Source organism: Heloderma suspectum, chromosome 1 (genome assembly GCF_057233095.1).
Source record: "Heloderma suspectum isolate Gila_16-S chromosome 1, 16-S_ref, whole genome shotgun sequence".
Lineage (NCBI taxonomy): Eukaryota > Metazoa > Chordata > Lepidosauria > Squamata > Helodermatidae > Heloderma > Heloderma suspectum.
The window spans coordinates 417,826,991-417,844,367 of NC_139458.1; the positions used below are offsets into that span (position 1 = coordinate 417,826,991).

The window sequence follows — 17,377 nt, forward strand, 5'->3', positions numbered from 1 at the left end:
GGGACAGCCCCATGGTTGTCATGGCGGCCATGAAGTCCTGAGCCGCCCCGGATACAGCGGCCTAGGCATGGAAGTTGAGATCCCCCAGGACCATCATCCTAGGGGTCCTCAACACCAAGTCCGAGACCACCTCCGTCAGCTCAGGCAGGGAGTCTGATGGGCAGCAGGGTGGGCGGTACACCAACAGAATCCCTAATCTGTCCCGGGTACCCAACACAAGGTACAAACACTCAAGATCTGCACTCGAATGAGCAGGAAGCCTGGAGAGGGAGATTGAATTCCTATAGACCACGGCAACCCCCCCTCCCCGACCCTCAAGTCGGTGTTGGTGCTGCACCGAGTACCCAGGAGGGCACAGCTGGGAGAGAGTGACCCCTCCCAGTTCCCCCACCCAGGTCTCAGTAATACATGCCAGGTCAGCCCCCTCATCCACAATCAAATCATGGATGAGGGAGGTCTTATTTTGGGCCGACCTGGCATTCAGCAGCAGCACCACCAGACCCGAGGGCAGACTGGTAAGGCTGCCAGGAACCATCAGGTTGGGGGAAGAACCAGAAGAGGGGACAGCTGTAAGGTGTCTAGCCCCTCTTCTTCAGCTGGCCTGTTAATCCCCCAACGCCATACCTCCCCCTGCCCGTGACCACAGTTATGGTGGCACCTCCCCCACCCCCTGAGTTGCCCAATAGTCCTCCCAGGCACATATTAAAATGTTAGGGTATAAAATGCACAACAGTTTAAAAGAATATAAAAGATAAGAGATAAAAGAGAACAGCAGCTAAGAAGGAGCAGATAAAGTCCACGTTTGCCCCTTTCCCCTTGTCTTTAAAGCTGCTGCCCTCTGCTGCTGCTATTTGCTGCTGGTGTTGTGGCTGCTGGTGTCTCTGGAGAGGCAGGTGGGTAGGTCTTCAGATCCTACGTGACTCCAAGTGCAACGCTAAGTGCGCACTTAGCGTCGCACTTGGCGCGACGCCGAGGCGCACGCCAAGGCACTGCCTCTGGCAGCCCCGCCTTAAGTACCTGTGGGCGGGGGCAGAAGCAGGCTCAGGCTCAGGATCCACCTGGTGCTGCTGCTGGCTGGTCCTCCTTCCCCCAGGCTCCTTCCCGAGCAGCCTCTGGCAGCCCCGCCTTAAGTACCTGCGGTAGATATTCATCCTTGTTTTTAGTACTGAGGTCCAGGCAATTGGAGGTATTCTGTCTCTGAACATAGAGGTAGTGTTCTTAGTTGCTGAGGCTAATAGACTTTGATAGATCTATCCTCCATGAATGTGTCTATGCCAGAGATTGTAAACTGTGCTGCACAGATGGGGTTTGTGCACCACCCAGTCTTCCCCTGTGGTATGCAGTCCCTATACAGGAGTGTTGGATGCAGCATAGAATGCATGCAGTGGTTCTGACAGGGCAGCACTTTGGGGCAGAAGTCCAGGCCCCCTCTCCACAGAACGAGTGGGAGGGGTCCCCAAACATAGTAGGGCTGGTTTATCACATGTTGAAGCTAATGAACTAATAAAGGAAGACACGCACACACCATAAGACCATTAAGTCCAGAGTCTAAAATCACTTAACTGCACCACAGAACACTAACAAAGTTCTCCATGGGGCCTGGTTTATGAGTTCAACGGTAAAACCTATCATGGGCTGAGCCACATTAGGCTGCAGCCAGAGGAATGTGTGTTTGAATGCTCCATTGCCTAAAACAAAACTCCCTCCACATATAAAACTAGCATGTGAATGGGAAAGGGTTGTGGTTCTGCCTGGCATTCTATTTTTCTGTGCATACAGAGCTTTATCAGGAGGGAGAATTGAACTTGGCTGGAATGTGCTCCCTCCCTCCCTGGACCTTCTGCAACATACCTGAGGTTCTGTATGACTTCCACACAGGGGTTCCTTGGTCGATACATCAAGATGGAAAAAGATGCCCAAGGTAGAAAGTTTGAAAAACTAATCCTATATGCTCATAACTTTCTCAGTGCTTCCAGTGCCATTGCGTATGTCAGCCTTCACTAACCTAGTGCCCTCCAGATTTGTTGGACTGCAATTCCCATAATTCCCAGCTAGTGTGGCCTTTGGCGTAATGAAACACATCTGGAGAGCACCAGGTTGAAGCCTGGCTTACGTAGTCAAAATGGTGCCACCGATCTAGGAGGAAGGTATCAGCAAGCTAAGCACTTCTGTACTTGCAGAAGTACCAAAAATATTTATGGAGAAACTCCCCCCACAAAACCAGTTAAGTGAGAACTGGGTTGGCATAGAATGCTGACTGACTACTGGGAGGGGGAACAGAAAACTGGTGGTAGTGTCAGGGGAGTGTCTGGAATCCTCAACCAGGACATGAGCCAAAATGGCAAAAATTTGTTTCAGGTACCACTTGTAGTGGTCCAATCCTTCCCCAAAGTTCTCAGTTCTCACGGCCATCACTACACAGAGTGTGGTGTGGTGGTTAGAGTGTGGTCCTAGGAACTCGGCCATGAAAAACTCATTAGGCGGCCTTGGGTTGATTGCTCTCTTTCTCTCAGCCTTATTTATTTTTAATTAGATTTCAATACCACCCAATAGCTGAAGCTCTCTGGGCAGTTCACAACAATCTACCTCACAGGGTTGTTGTGATCACAAGATAAAGGAAGCAGAAGAGAATAATCATGGAGCCCTGAATTCTTTGGTGGAAGGTTGGAATAAATATGCCATAAATAAAATAATAACTAGCATTTGTCCTGCATTTCCAACCGCTCAAAGCATTTCATATGAATTACTTTGTAATCCTTACTTCAAAGCTGTGACTGATTACGATTGTCCCCATATGGCAAGTGAGGAGACGCAGCTGAGAGAACGGCCATCCATCTATTGAGTCTATGGCAGAAGTGAGTTTTGAGTAAGAAGATTCCCAGGTTCATTGCTCGGGGCCAAACCAGATGTTACATTTGTCATGTAGCTTGGCAAATCGTAGAGTTTTCTTTTTTGAGAAATGGCTGTCATGGAGGGACCTGAGCTGGATTGGGAATATGACAGGGGGCTTTAACCCTTTGCCCCTGACATGGTCCCAGTAGGAACAGGGAACTCCTGCATTGCTATCCGCAATGACAGGAAAGCTGCCTTTGGCACCAATGAGAGCTCTCCTCCCTAGGCATATAGTGGGTTGCATCCACATTTAGTCATACTTAAAGTAGACCCATTGAAATTAATGGGACTAAAGTTAACCATGGCTAAGTTGAGTCCTTTTCAGTTCAAAGGATCTACTCCAAGTATGACTAAGTCTGGATCCAACTTAGCAAGTGCTGGGGTGAGGGTGAGGGGGGACAGGACCACCATGCTAACTCTTCCAGAAAGTGACAAACAATACTGCATCACCAAGCTACGTAACAAAAGTTATTATTTTCATAAAAGTAATTTTCACCAACATTTGAAAGAAATATATGATATGCTGAGTCACAACTTGGGGGGGAAAGTACAAATGTGTCTAGAACTTTTTAACTTGCTGGACCTTTGACAATTTTTATCAGATTGGTTTGGAATTTTGCACAATTGTAGACCTCATCAGGTAGCTCATGGATGCCAAGTATCAAGTTATTAGCTCTATAAACATTTCTATAAACAGTAGAATTTTGAGGCTTAGAATGGTGGAACTTTTTTTGCGACTCACTTTAATGAAAGGGGCACTGCTGTCCCCCTTTAATAAATGTCTATTTTGGTCCTCAGTCTCTTAGGGTGCAATGCTACACATGTTTGGACAGGAAAAAGTCCTACAAGTCCATGCTGGCTGGGAAATGCTGGGAGTTGTAGGACTTTTTTCTGTCTAAACATGCATAGCATTGCATGCCAGCGTTCATAATGCAGCAATTCTGTAATTCCACACAAGGCACAAGAAATGTAAGACTGATGATCATGGATGTTTGTGTGATTTTTTAATAATTTTGAAAGCACGGGAATAACAGTAATATATCGTAAACATACACACATACATGCAAACTCAAAGTCCCACAGTTAGTTTGGAAGTGGTATGATAGCGACAATTACATTTATTTTGCAAGCAATGGAGCATTTCTGTCAGTCAGAAATTCAGCAACCTGCTTCAGCACCTTGCAGTCCACTCCGTGGTCGAAGAGATACTGTGTTGGGAGCAGGAGTCACTCATGATGTTGAAATATGGACCATGAAAAAAAAAAAAATCTCAGCGATTTTCAAGCCCACCTGAGTTCTCCAAAACTCACTTTGAAGCTTATTCTGGCTTGCTCCCGTTTTTGTTTTTGCTGTTTTTTGGCGCGTTCAAATGGGAAAAGTATACATTTCTGTGTGTATTTTTCAAAAGTGCACACTTCCCCCCCCACTGACTAAAATGTGAAAATGTGTATTTTGCTAAAAGCGAATTTTAAAGTGCACATTTTAAAAAAATGTGCATTTTTCAAACACAATTAGAAATTCAAGGATTTGCAAACATTTCTAAAAAAAAAAAAGTGGTTCTGCTCACATTCTGGATTGCAAACAGAGTATGTTTGCATGATCTGCAAACAGAAATGAAATTCTCATACATTGCTAATTCTCAGTAGCATAATGATAAATGGTCAGCTAGGGCACAGTGCAAAACATACAGGAGAGGGGAATGTCTGTAACCATCCAACATTTTATGCTCAAGACTTGAGATATGAAAGGGCTTTATCATTAGAAATAAGCAACATTCCTGATTGCTTGAAGTAAGTTTATATAAGAATAACAGCAAAGCAAGCCCACATAATTTCTTTAGTAAAGCTTTCCCTTTACAAACGTTTCGGAGTGCAGACCTAGGCATGTCTACTCATAAGTAAGCACCACTGAGTTCAATGGGGCTTAGTCCCAGGTAAGTGTTTAGGATTGCAGCCTAAATTTTGTTCCTTTCTTTGGAGTTCTGAATAAGGGCAGCAAGACAAAGACACATAAAAACCTAACTGTTATCAGCCTATAAACAAAGCCATCAAGAATTAGTTTAACAGAATTCCTATTAAAACACAAAAACTGTGTTCCCTGGGTTTTCCTCAAATACATTTGTTCTGCCTTTGATAACATCAATATAAAGCATGTGATGTACATAGTCCAACCCACCAAGCCAGTGCTCCTGCCCCTGTAAAGGCTCTCCCATTCACTTCAATAGCGGGACAGATTTGGATGTGCAAAGGAAGGTGCACACCAAGGTTATTTTCAAAGAACAATAGTGGAATAAACCTACCGAGTGTCATGGAGATTGCTGAGGCTAGCCCTTGTCTTAAATGGCCTTAAGGCTGGTTTACATGTGCATCTTCATCAACCGATGACTGCAACACCAAGTGCAGGTGTACATGTACGAATGGGTTGCTGTGTGCTTCCCCAAACCCTTGGGGTTACATCCAGTGCTGTCTGTCCAGCCCTGGAATGGAAACTGCTAGTGGAACAGATTCCCCCTCCTCCCTGCAGCCCCCCACACCTTCCCTAAATCTGCCCTGGAAATTTGGGGGACCTCTTTAGCATATTTGGGGGGGGGGAATGGGCGTCTGCTTGCAGGATATTGGATAGAACCCCCTGGAAATGTCCTTTCTATTCAAATGTTTCCTATTGTTTGTGATAAACTTGCTGGCTTGCTGTTGTTTTAATTGAATGGTCCTTATTTCTTGGAATGATTAAAATGGAACAACAATTTGTATGGGACTTTACAGAACGAATTTGCAAGAAAAAGATGGAAGGGACTCATGACTTTATACAGGCCCCAGCAGGTAACAACTGCCTGTTCTTAACCTTCAATATTTCAAAAATGTTTTATGCAGTGGGTGGTATTACCTTTGGATACAAAACACCCAGGTTCACATCCCAGAGGCAGCCATGTCTGGTGCCCTTGGGCAAGTCACTTTCCCTTGGTCCTATTTACCCACCTTCAATCTTAGGGAAAACATGTAGGCAACCTTGAAGGGCTGTTATGGGGATGAATGAGCTAAGAAAATGCTTTTACCACCTCTAAATCTTAGGGAAATGAGCAGCTCTAGGCACAATCCAGCTAGTTAGCTGTGATTAAGGCTGAGGTCCTACTATACTTACTAGGAAGTAAGTCCCATTGAACTAATTAGACTTACTTCTGAGTAAAACTGTTTAGGACTGAGCTTCATGTTAATCAAAGCTAACTTTTGCAGGATTGTTGCCAGGAATATTAATAGATTAGTAGCGGGAGGGGGGGGAATCTATAATTCTATTTATTTAGTAGATTGACCAGAGACGATTCTTCTCTTAACCATTAGGTCCTAATGTCAGTGCTATGGAATTCAGTGTCTAATTGGTAATACTAAACTCAGTGCAAATCAGCAAAACTTGACCTCACCAAAGTTCTCCAATTACCATCTCAAAGCTCTTTCTGACCCGAATCCATGTCAGATTGTGAACTTTGTTTTTTCGCATGAAACCCTGTGCATATTTTCGTATGTATTTGCATGTATGCATCAATTGTGTGCATCTTTGAAATGTATGCATTCTTCTCCCATTGCTTCAAGCATATTTGTGCACATTTTAAAAAATACACATTTTTTCATGTGTGTTTTTCAAACATACATATGCTGGCGAACATATTTTTTTGGTCTGTGAATCACATTGTAAGCTTGGAAATGTATGGACATTGACCATGTTTAGTCCGGAAGATGCAAACTGGGTAAATACTGATAAAAAATGAACTGAAATTAATTTCTTATACATCCCTAGTATCAAGCAATACAGAGAGAAACTAAAAAGGGTGAAATGTAGTGTAAGAGTGTTAGATCACTACCTGCAGCTATCAACTTAGAACATTTGCTTGTCAGCCTGAGAAGAAGAATGTGTAAGAATTAAGGAGTATTCTTGGCACAGACCTAGTTTTCGACACATGAATTGCTTAGCCCATCAGAACTGGGCAGTAAGAAAAGATGAACTAAGCCCAGGTGGCTAAAAGAGTTGCATCATGAATGATAGTTTGGAGGAACCTGAAAAAGTCTAATATGTGATCCAATATGCTGACTCCTACAGTTGGGAGGGGTACAGGGGACAGCAAGCTGTCCCTCCAGACATATTTCTCATTTAGCCCACACATCTGACCAGAAAAGTAGCACACCTTAATGAACCATAGAATTTTGTCCCCAAAATTACAGTAGGATTAGTATCAGATTTTTGAAATAAAAAATGTAAAAACCTGCATTGTGTGCCCTTCTCCACCCCAAATAAATAAATGCCTCCCTCGATTACGTTCAATTTCCAGCCCAGCAAGCAGGAGCCAGTGGAACTAGCTGGGTGGGATGCAACTTTCCAGCCAGCAAGCCTGAGAATTACTTGAGGCACAGTCCTATGCATGCTTAGACAGAAAAGAGTCCTACAACACCCAGCATGCCCCAGCCAGTCATACTGGCTGGAGCATGCTGGGAATTCTAGGAGTTTTTCTGTCTAAACATGCATAGGATTACGCCCCTAAAGGGCCATCTTCTTTCATGTGGGCTGTCCGTAAATTAAGACTGGCAAAAGACCTTCCTGCAGGTTTCCTTACCATCAGAAGTCAACTGGAAGGTTAACAGACAGGGGTGGGGGTGGCGGCTTTTCTATGGTTGCTCCCCAACTTTGGAACTCCATTCCTAGGGGAACTTGCCTGGTGCCCTCTTTAGGCAGCACCAGCCTAAGTCTGGCCTATTTTCCTGAGCTTTTAATTAATGACGGCTTTTCTGTCCTTCTATAGTTTGCTGACTTAGTCTGCTGCTGTTTTGTTTTTATTGTGTTATTTGTGCTTTTTTAAACTGTAAGCCACTTTGTGTATTTTTATAAGGAAAAGGTAGGATACCTTTTTTTGTAAATACATAAATACAACCCCAACCCCCCACTTCCTAGCTGCCCAGCCAAGGACATCCGCAAAGCCAACGAACAAACTTGTTCCCCCACTAATGGTCTTTGGTCACGTCTTTTGCTAGAAGCTAAGGGTCACTTCTGGAGGGGTCTAAGATGATGAGGGAGGAGGATATGATGGGATCATTCCAAATCAACCTTTCCCAACCTGATGCCTTTCAGATGTGTTGAACTACAACTTCCCCATCCCCCCAACAGTGTTGCCAATGTCCATGCCCCACCTGGGGATGATGGGGGTTATACTTCAATACATCTGGAAGGCACCAGGTTGGGGACTGTGAGGATGATACCAGAAGGCTATAAATAGGACCTGTTAAGTTTGCATTTTAGGGAAATCTTTGCCATTTTCTGCCCCAGCTTTTCTTGACTTTCCAGCATCTCTTTTCTGCTAACTTGGCTTTCTCACATGGACACTTTATCCTGTTTTCGTTCCATTGCTTAAACCACTTGCTTGTTCTTCATAATACTCTTGCTCTTGGATGTGTTTTATGTCGTATGGGTTGTATACATTCCTGTCCTTCTGCCAATAGCATGGATACCCCCTGAATCCACACACCCCCATCAGTGGCAGAGGGTTGGAAGACCTTCCTGAGCAGACTTATGTTGGGTAGGTTGGATGCAACCCTGTGTTGTATTTGTGGCAACTGTAAAGTTTGTAACCTAATCAAGAAACATTGTAGCTATTAATATGATTGATTTTTTTTTTTAGTGGTGATCATTTCAATTTTTGAAGGTACTTTTGCTTTGTGATTAATAATCACTAGAAGTTCTTGAAACGGAGAGGCAGGAAGTGTGTGTGTATTTATATGTGGGCAAATGCAAGCTTCCTGGAATGGATTCCCTGTACCTTCCAAGCAGTGCTGCATGGGTTAACTTTTAGTTGTCAAGATATATCATATTTTAACTTGACGTTTTTAGGTATCAATTGATGCCTACAGCAAAGATGGATCTTTCCCTCCAGTGTGCATTCTAGAACATATCCTAGGATCCTTTAAAGCATACAGGGTCTCCATGGCAGCTGGGTCAAGAGGGAAAATGAAACATTCCCTGAAGGTGAAGGTTTGGAAATCACTGCCTTGTGCAATGAAGTTATGGCCATGTTCAGATGATTGTATCTCAGGTTATTAAACCAAGATTTCCATGAGCCCTTTGCCTGCTCACACAGGCCCTCCATTCCTTCTTTCGAGGCGTGCAGCCATCAAACCAGAAAGTCTCCAATTAACCATGGTTTCCTGTTTCGTCTGAACCAGAAAATTATAGTTACCAGCTTTGGAATAAGCCAGAATCTTAAACCAACTTCAAACTGTGGTTCAAGGATCTGGGCTTGTTTTGAAGCTGGTAACCATTTCCTGGTTTCACAAACCAGGAAATTATGGTTAATTGGAGACTTCCTGGTTTGGTGGCGGCACGCTGTGAAAGAATGATTGAAGGGGCTGTGTCCCTGGACAAAAAGTTGGTGAATATCTTGGCTTAATATGCCAGGAAGGTGGAGGATTTATCCCATAATATGCTTGTATGTTCTATAAAAATGCAAGTTCTAAATATCTAGTGCAAGTACTTATTGAGTCAACCCGCTGGTCCACGCAACAGAAACTGGTGTGTTTTAATTCCCGACAGAAATATTGACTTAAGATCCTTTGAATATGATATGGCAAAACTACACCAATTTTTAAAATATGAAAATATGGCAGAATGCCATAAAATGAAAAGGACAACTAAGGGTGTTAGGTTTTCATAAAATTGTTATGTTTTATGGAATTATGAAACAATTAAATTCTGTAACCTGGGCTTATTGGTCTTGATGATGCATATTTTTCAGTTAATATGATTTTGATCAGTGGAATTTCATGGGTACTCAAAAGGTACACGCATGGACCTCCTAGCTGCATCGGTTGGCTCCACGTCCTCACTTCTCAACAGGTGGCCACCGTGGTCAGCCTTGACAATGCTGATCACCTGTTTCAGGGGGGCTTCCTCCCAGTAAGTGATTGGTGTCATCAATGCTAACTGTGCCAGCCATCTGCTCAGAAAGCAGTGGGCTACACCCACATTTTGCACACACAGATTTGTCACATGTGGCCCATATGTGAAGTGACCTAAGGAATTAGTCTAATGAGGAGTAGGAACAGTAAAGGGCGGGGGGGGGGGCGGGGCGGGATGAACGCCTCACAGACTGTGTTTCAGCATTTCCTTAAATGAATACTAGCTCGATATACTTCTTTACTAATATCATCTAAAAAGGAAAAATAGCATTTAGAATGAACCCTCTGGTTCTGGAAGCTTATAAGAACATACATTCACTTTCAAATCTGGCATTTTGCATTAAAGTGCAAATGAAGTGGCTGCTCTAGTCTCAGCTGGGATCAAACACTTCTCCGGCCCATTTCCCCAGTGCTTACACAGAAACTTCCACTGATTTAGCAGCCCAGGCTGTAAACACTGCCCTCCATGGGAGAAAGACTGGTGCTATTGTCTGAAATTAAAACTCAAAGGATTTGAACAGGAGATGCTCTTTCCTTCTAATAAGGTGAGAATATGACGTCTTGGAACAGGACTGATGGATGAAAGCCACCGGGTTGGGAGTTGAGCTGTGACTCCTATTAGCCTCATGTCCTTCCTGGTCATCTCTCCAGTGAGGGATCATGGGAGTTGTAGGCCAAAACATTGCAGGGCCGCAAGCTGCCCACCCCAGCTGTAATAAACACCCCTTACAGCAACTCCTATATCAAGCCTGCACAACTTGTGACACACCAAGCTAAATGTAGCGCATGAGCCAACCACAGTGGTGTACCAGGAAGCTAGCCCCTAGGAGGCCATGGAATATGGCTGGTAGACTGTCTGACTTAAAGCAGGATTGGGGAGGCTGTGGCCCTTCAGATGTTGTTGGACTTCAACTCCCATCAGCCCCAGCCAGTATGGCCAATAGTCAGGTATGATGGGAGTTGAAGTCCAACACCTGGAGGGCCACAGGTTCCCCACCCCTGGCTTAAGGAGTCACATGTTGGCCTGCCTGCCCTATGGAGATGACAGCAGTAGGTCCTTAGTACCATTAGCACCCTTAAAAGTCCTTGGTAATGCCCCACGCCACTGTTTGGGTCTTCCCATTGCCAGCTCTTTCCACATATCTATTGATTTCTTTTCATGTTCTCGGGGGGGGGGGGGGAGGGAAACTACACTGATTTTTCAGCTTATGTAAAGGGATCATTTGAAATGGGAAGAGGCTAATGAGAACCGTCAGCGAAGGTTCTACCAACAGAGGACAGAAATGTCTTTAAAAGGAGCAATTTGGAAAATGTGCCTTTCTGCATTAAAGAAGGGTTCCAGCCGGCCTCCCTGCAGAGGGCAGCACTTGTTAATTTAGAAAAAAATCATTCAGGATCTCCACCACATCCAACTCCTGGCTTTACTGTTTTTTCCTGCCCCCAAACAGACACAGGCATCTTCTAATTGACTAAACAGGGCAGGCTGGCATAGGAACAAAAGGGTGTGGAAACTCAGGCACCCTCTCAACATGCAGAGCATGCACATAAACTGCATTGGTTAAGTCGGGGATTTAACAGAGAAGAATGGCCTTATCTCACTTTCCTTGCTTGAGCTCACTGCTTAGGTCTTGAATCTTATCATAGCCAACAAGGTTTTGGTCAACTTTTCCTTATCGTCATTCAGAGCATTAGTGGCCTCCATTTCAAATAACCACGTCTTTATAAATATGAGACAACTGACGGGTGGCAAAATGCACATTTGAATTCATCTGAGGAAAATTCATTGGGAAGCAGGACTGCTGCAGCGGCACGCTGGCCAGGGTGTCTGCATGCACCTCTCCTGCTGGCGGATTTACTCCCTGGGTATGTTGGGCGGAGGGATCTTCACGGCCGAAGGCTCCACTCCCCAGATCTCTCTGGCATACTCGGTAATTGTCCTGTCACTGGAAAACTTGCCAGAACATGCAATGTTCTTGATGACCTTTTTAGTCCACTCCCTGGGATTCTGGGAAGAAAATGTGCAAAGTATTGGAAAGTTTGGAATCTCAGCTGTTTTGGTGGTGGAACTCCAATTAATATTTCTCTCTCTCTCTCTCTCTCTCTCTCTCTCTCTCTCTCTCACACACACACACACACACACACACACACACGTATAGTGATACATCTCAAAATGCAGGTGCTCATCATGACAGCCCCATAGCCATGCCCACAAGGACAGTCCAAGAATTCAGGCCGCTGGGTCAATCCATATCAACAAACCAGTTCTAGCAGTTTTCATCTCCACCAGGAGCAGGCCTTTCGGAAAGCGAACAGCTCTGAACTGCCCCACTCAAGACCAAGCCACCCCAAAATATTTTGTATTACAACAGGGATAGCTTATATTGTTGCTGGGAAAATTCATTTCCTCTCAGCTACCGTGAGGATTGCAGCTAAGCTCAGAGGGAACGGGGAATTCTGAGGGGGGTGCCACATGACGTCAACATGCTGGCTAAGCAAAAAGCTCTGGCACTGCATCCCTGTGAACCCCAGCTCCACTACACCGCTGCACACACACACTCTTCCTAATAGAGTGATCGGATTCATCAAAGTGAGAGATCATGTGCCTTTCAGTCTCTCAAACCAGCAGGAGATAACAACAGCCATGGATTCTCCTGCATGTTCCCTCCCCAGTTCGCTCCTCAACCAGCTGTAAGGGAAGGTTACAACAGGTGGGACTGTTTAGCTTGGAGATAAGGTGAGTAACGGGAGACATAATAGAGGTGTACAAAATCATGCATGGTGTGAAGGAAGTGGATAGGGAGACATTTTTCTCCCTCTCTCATAATACTAGAACCCACGGTCATCACATGAAGCTGGCTGGTGGGAAATTCAGGACAGTTAAAAGGAAGTACTTCTTCACACAGCGCATAGTTAAACTATGGAACTGATGGAATGGATGGTCACCAATGTGAATGGCTTTAAAAGATTCAACACATTCCTGGAGGAGAAGGGTCTCAATGGCTACTAGTCCTGATGGCTATATGCTTCCTCCAGTATCAGAGGCAGTATGCCTATGTACACCAGTTGCTGGGGAACATGGGCAGGAGGGTGCTGTTGTGCTCATGTCCTGCTTGTGGGCTTCCTGTGGGCAGCTGGTTGGCCACTGTGTGAACAGAATGCTGGACTAGGTGGGCCCTTGGTCTGATCCAGCATGGCTCTTCTTATGTTCTTAACTGATCAGGGCCTTCTCTGTAGCAGCACTCAGGTGGTGGCACACCCTGCCCTAAGAGATCCATCTGGCACCTCCCTTATTGGCTTTTCACCACCTTTTGAAGGCACATCTGTCCTGGCAGACGTTCAACCTTCTTGGTTTGTTGATTTTATCTACCATTCTGTCGGCACTGAGCTGGTTTGTAAATGCAATTTTTATATTGCTTTTGGTGCTGATGGTGGTGGTGATTTTGTGTGCTCAGCCGCCCTGAGCATCTTTGTATGGAAAAGCAGGATATGAACTGGCATAAATAGCATAAATAAACAACATTTGCCAGTTTTATTAGAACGGGGACGTTATGCTAATGAATTTTGACTGTCCCGAATTCTTAGCTGTGGACGTTCACGTTCAGTCTACAAATCCACAGCGCTGGACTGGGTGCGGGTCCCTCAGCACGGATTCAAGTGGTTTGGCTGAATGATTTGGAGGATACCATCCTCTGGCAACAGGGACAATGGCTGTGCTGGCTATGGGTGATGGGAGTTCTTCTCCAATACATCTGAGGAACCAGGTTGGGGAAGGCTGTTGGGTATGGCATAGATGCCCTCGATACGTCTTGCTCTCCCCTGGGAGCCTGAGGCAAGGGGAAATGATGGGGCTCCTTCTGACCAGCGGAGGCTAGTGGTTCCAATGTCAGTGGGGCGGCGAATCCACTTCGGATTTCAGTCAGAACCAGTCAGAACTCTGAAGGAGCTATCCAACGTGTACCCTGGATAACTCCTTTAGAGTTGTGACTGGTTCTGACTGAAACCTGGAGTGGATTCACCGCCCCACTGACAAGAGAGCCACCAGCCTCCACTGCTTCTGGCATCAGTTGCCATTTAGGGCACCTAATGCATCCATCAAAAGCATAGGAGTCCCAAGGGAGACACATGTGTTTCTTTATGGACTGTTATGGTTTTAAATATCCAAATTTTCCACTGCTTGGCTTGCAGTAGGACAGCCTCCTTCCCCAATCTGGTGGCCACGCTGGCCGCAGAAAATGGGAGTTGTAGTGCAGCACATCTGGAGGGCACTAGGTTGGGGAAAGCTGCTGTAGGATACCAATGCTGTAGCAATGTCTTCCATTTGTTCCACAAAGAAGCCCCTTTTCTTACCACCCAGTGGCTATTTCAAACTGCGACGAAGGTCAGCCTTACCATGTACAGTTGGTCTACTTGCCCTTGACATTTGATGTAGGCTTCATAATCAGCAAACACCTTAAACCTGAAACAAAGAAAGAGTATGAGAGTAACTCAGGGTATTTTCCCCCTCACAGAGCAAGCCTTTGTAAATGTACAGGCACAAAGGATCATGGGTAATAAATAGCATGTGTCGATGTGCTTTAAGTAACCGATGCATGCTTCAATGTCACTCATCTATCCCATATGTTCCACGGCTCTGACTTTATGATCTTTGAATGAGGCACTGTTCTGGATATCACTGCTTTCAGGGTGGTGAAACGGCAGGGCCTTTTCTGTGGTGGAGCCTTCCCTATGGAACTCTCTGCCCAAAGAGGTTCATATGGCCAATTCCCTTAGGAAACCAGCAAAAACCTAATTCTTGTTTAAGAGACCAGGCATGGGCTGACTGACTAATGCTGCTACTGCGGTTTATTCTCCTAATTTTATTTTAGATGTTTTTATCCTGTTTTTCAAAAATGAAAATGTTCCAAGGCTCACCAATCTTAACATTTCTAATGCAAACATCATATGTTTTCAGCTTGGTTGTTGGCAGTCCTGAGGGTCTTTGGGGCTGATCCATGAATCAGACCAAGCGACCATGCTGGCTGGGGATGTTGGGATTTGCAGTCCGACACATTTGGAGGGCACCAGGTTGGGGAAGGCTGATATACAGCAAAGATACTTCATCGCTGACTCTTACCTGTCGTGATACATCAACATGCTGACAACATCTCGGAAGCACCCAGGATCATCTGGTGAGAAGAAGCCACTGTTAATCTGATCCATAACTTGTTTGAGCTCTGGAATCCTGTCATAATATTCCTTGGCATTGTACCTGAATGGGAACACAATTACATTTATGTATGTATGTATGTATGTATTTATTTCATTTATATCCTGCCTTCTTTCCTCCTTAAGGAACCTAAGGCGGCATACATAATCCTCCATCTCTCCATTTTATCCTCACAACAACAACCCTGTGAGGTAGGTTGGGCTGAGAGTCTGTGACTGGCCCAAAGTCACCAAGTGACCTTCCATGGCCGAGTGGGGACTAGAACCCAGATCTCTTGGCTCCCAGTCCAACACTCTAGCCGCTACACCACACTGGCTCTTCAGTCTTCTTTGCATGTTTCATAAGAACAATTACTGTCTACACTCTGCTGAAACAACCTAACAACCCTGCACCAAAGCAGCTCAAACAACTGACGAATTGGAATGATTCAGAGGGGAATATTAATGGTCCAACTAAAAAGGTATAGAGTCAGGACTAATTCCTAGTAAGGGATTTCTCAGCATTAGGTCATAAACAGAATTTATGAAGAATAATTAGGGGAAACCCACAAGTGGATTTTTGTACCATTCTGCTATACCTTAGGCATTTTTATAAATGATACTATTTCAAAAACTGTTCCCCCATTTTTGACATCCATTTTTGTTTGATTGTGTGTGTGCTCCCTCTGTCCATCACCAGAGCAAACATCTCCTAATAATTTTTAGCCCCACCCTCCTCCCCGCAATCTTTCTGCAACAGAGATCTCCCTCTTCTGAGCTTGAGTCTATCTATGCAGTTTTGAAGCAGGTGAAGCAGGATACCACAGCAATAAGGGGAAAGGGGCAAGATTCTGTTGCTCCACAGAAGTAAACATCTGTACACAGTCCATACAGAGCCAGCCTAATGCTGATGTTCATACACACCCTTTCTTATCCATCGCCTCGACGTCATCCACTCGCATGCCAAAAATGAATAGATTATTTTCTCCAGCTTCCTCAGCCATTTCCACATTGGCACCATCCATGGTCCCAATGGTGAGGGCTCCGTTCAGCATGAATTTCATGTTTCCCGTTCCTGAGGCCTCAGTCCCAGCCGTGGAGATCTGTTCAGACAGATCTGCAGCAGGAATCACTGGGATGGAGCAGAAGAGAATCTGGTAAAAAAAAAGTGTTTCTTTTCTTTTGTAAACAGTGTTTACAAAACGTTTTACAGTGTTTACAGACTTTTTGTATCAACATCTAAAGTGTGCAGGAACTTGCACAGTGCAATTGATTTGTCCTGAGTGGCTAAGGTTAAATACAGAAGATGCGTTCCTGACCAAAGGAGAACGAGAGATCGGGACAAACTGCAAATCTTACACACAAGTAACTGTACTTTAATAAGTAAATTTATACAATACTGTAAAACACTGATAAAACATGAGTTAAACTTGCACAACAAAAGGGGGAAGTAAAAAGTAAAACAATCAATAAAACACAATAAAATACTTATAAGAAATTATAAAATATAGCTAAAATTATACTGCAAAAGGTGCAGATAAAAGTCAATTTTTGAACGAACTACTAAAAAATCAACAAGAGCTATAAGGACAGACAAAATATCTGTCTATCCTGTTTACAAGCATTACAGTATCAAATTACAAAAGCAATCTGCAGAGTTTCACCTTCTTGTATGCCAAACATGTTTTGACTGGATAGTCTCCTTCAGTGGCAGATTAAAGAGACTCCACAGCATCCAATTTCAAAAATGATATCACTCAGGACATAAGGATAAGAGTATATAGAATCATAGAATAGTAGGGATGGAAGGGGCCTATAAGACCATCGAGTCCAACCACCTGCTCAGTGCAGGAATCTTAAGTCAAAGCATCCCTGACAGATGGCTGTCCAGCTTCATTTTCTGCCCAGCACTCCAGCCTATCAAAATCACTTCGAATTTTGTTTCTGCCTTCCAAGCTGGAGCCCACTACCTACCTAGGGAATTGGTTCCATTGTCGTATTGCTCTATCAGTCAGGAAGTTTTTCCTGATGTTCAGCCAGAATCTGGCTTCCTGTAACTTGAGCCCATTATTCCGTGTCCTGCAGTCTGGGATGATCAAGAAGAGATCCTGGCCTTCCTCTCTGTGACAACCTTTCAAGTACTCGAAGAGCGCTATCATATCTCCCCTTAGTCTTCTCTTCTCAAGGCTAAACATGCCCAGTTCTTTCAGTCTCTCTTCATAGGGCTTTGTTTCCAGTCCCCTGATCATCTTTGTTGCCCTCCTCTGAACCCTCTCCAGCTTGTCTGCATCCTTCCTAAACTGCGGTGCCCAGAACAGGACACAGTACTCCAGATGAGGCCTAAGCAGTGCTGAGTAGAGGGGAACTAG

The 17,377-nt window shown here is 44.6% G+C and overlaps 1 protein-coding gene across 1 annotated transcript in view; it reads right to left on the minus strand.

The window, feature by feature from the left end:
- Positions 1–8,556: 8,556 nt before the first annotated feature.
- PYGB (glycogen phosphorylase B) overlaps positions 8,557–17,377 on the minus strand; it is a 68,252-nt gene continuing 59,431 nt past the window's right edge. Inside the window, exons 17-20 of the mRNA XM_084829178.1 lie at positions 15,933–16,140; positions 14,938–15,072; positions 14,214–14,280; positions 8,557–11,829 (exon numbers count right to left, since the gene is read on the minus strand). Coding sequence (XP_084685304.1) covers positions 11,677–11,829; positions 14,214–14,280; positions 14,938–15,072; positions 15,933–16,140 — 563 coding nt within the window. The 3' untranslated portion in view covers positions 8,557–11,676. The remainder of the gene's footprint in view (positions 11,830–14,213; positions 14,281–14,937; positions 15,073–15,932; positions 16,141–17,377) is intronic.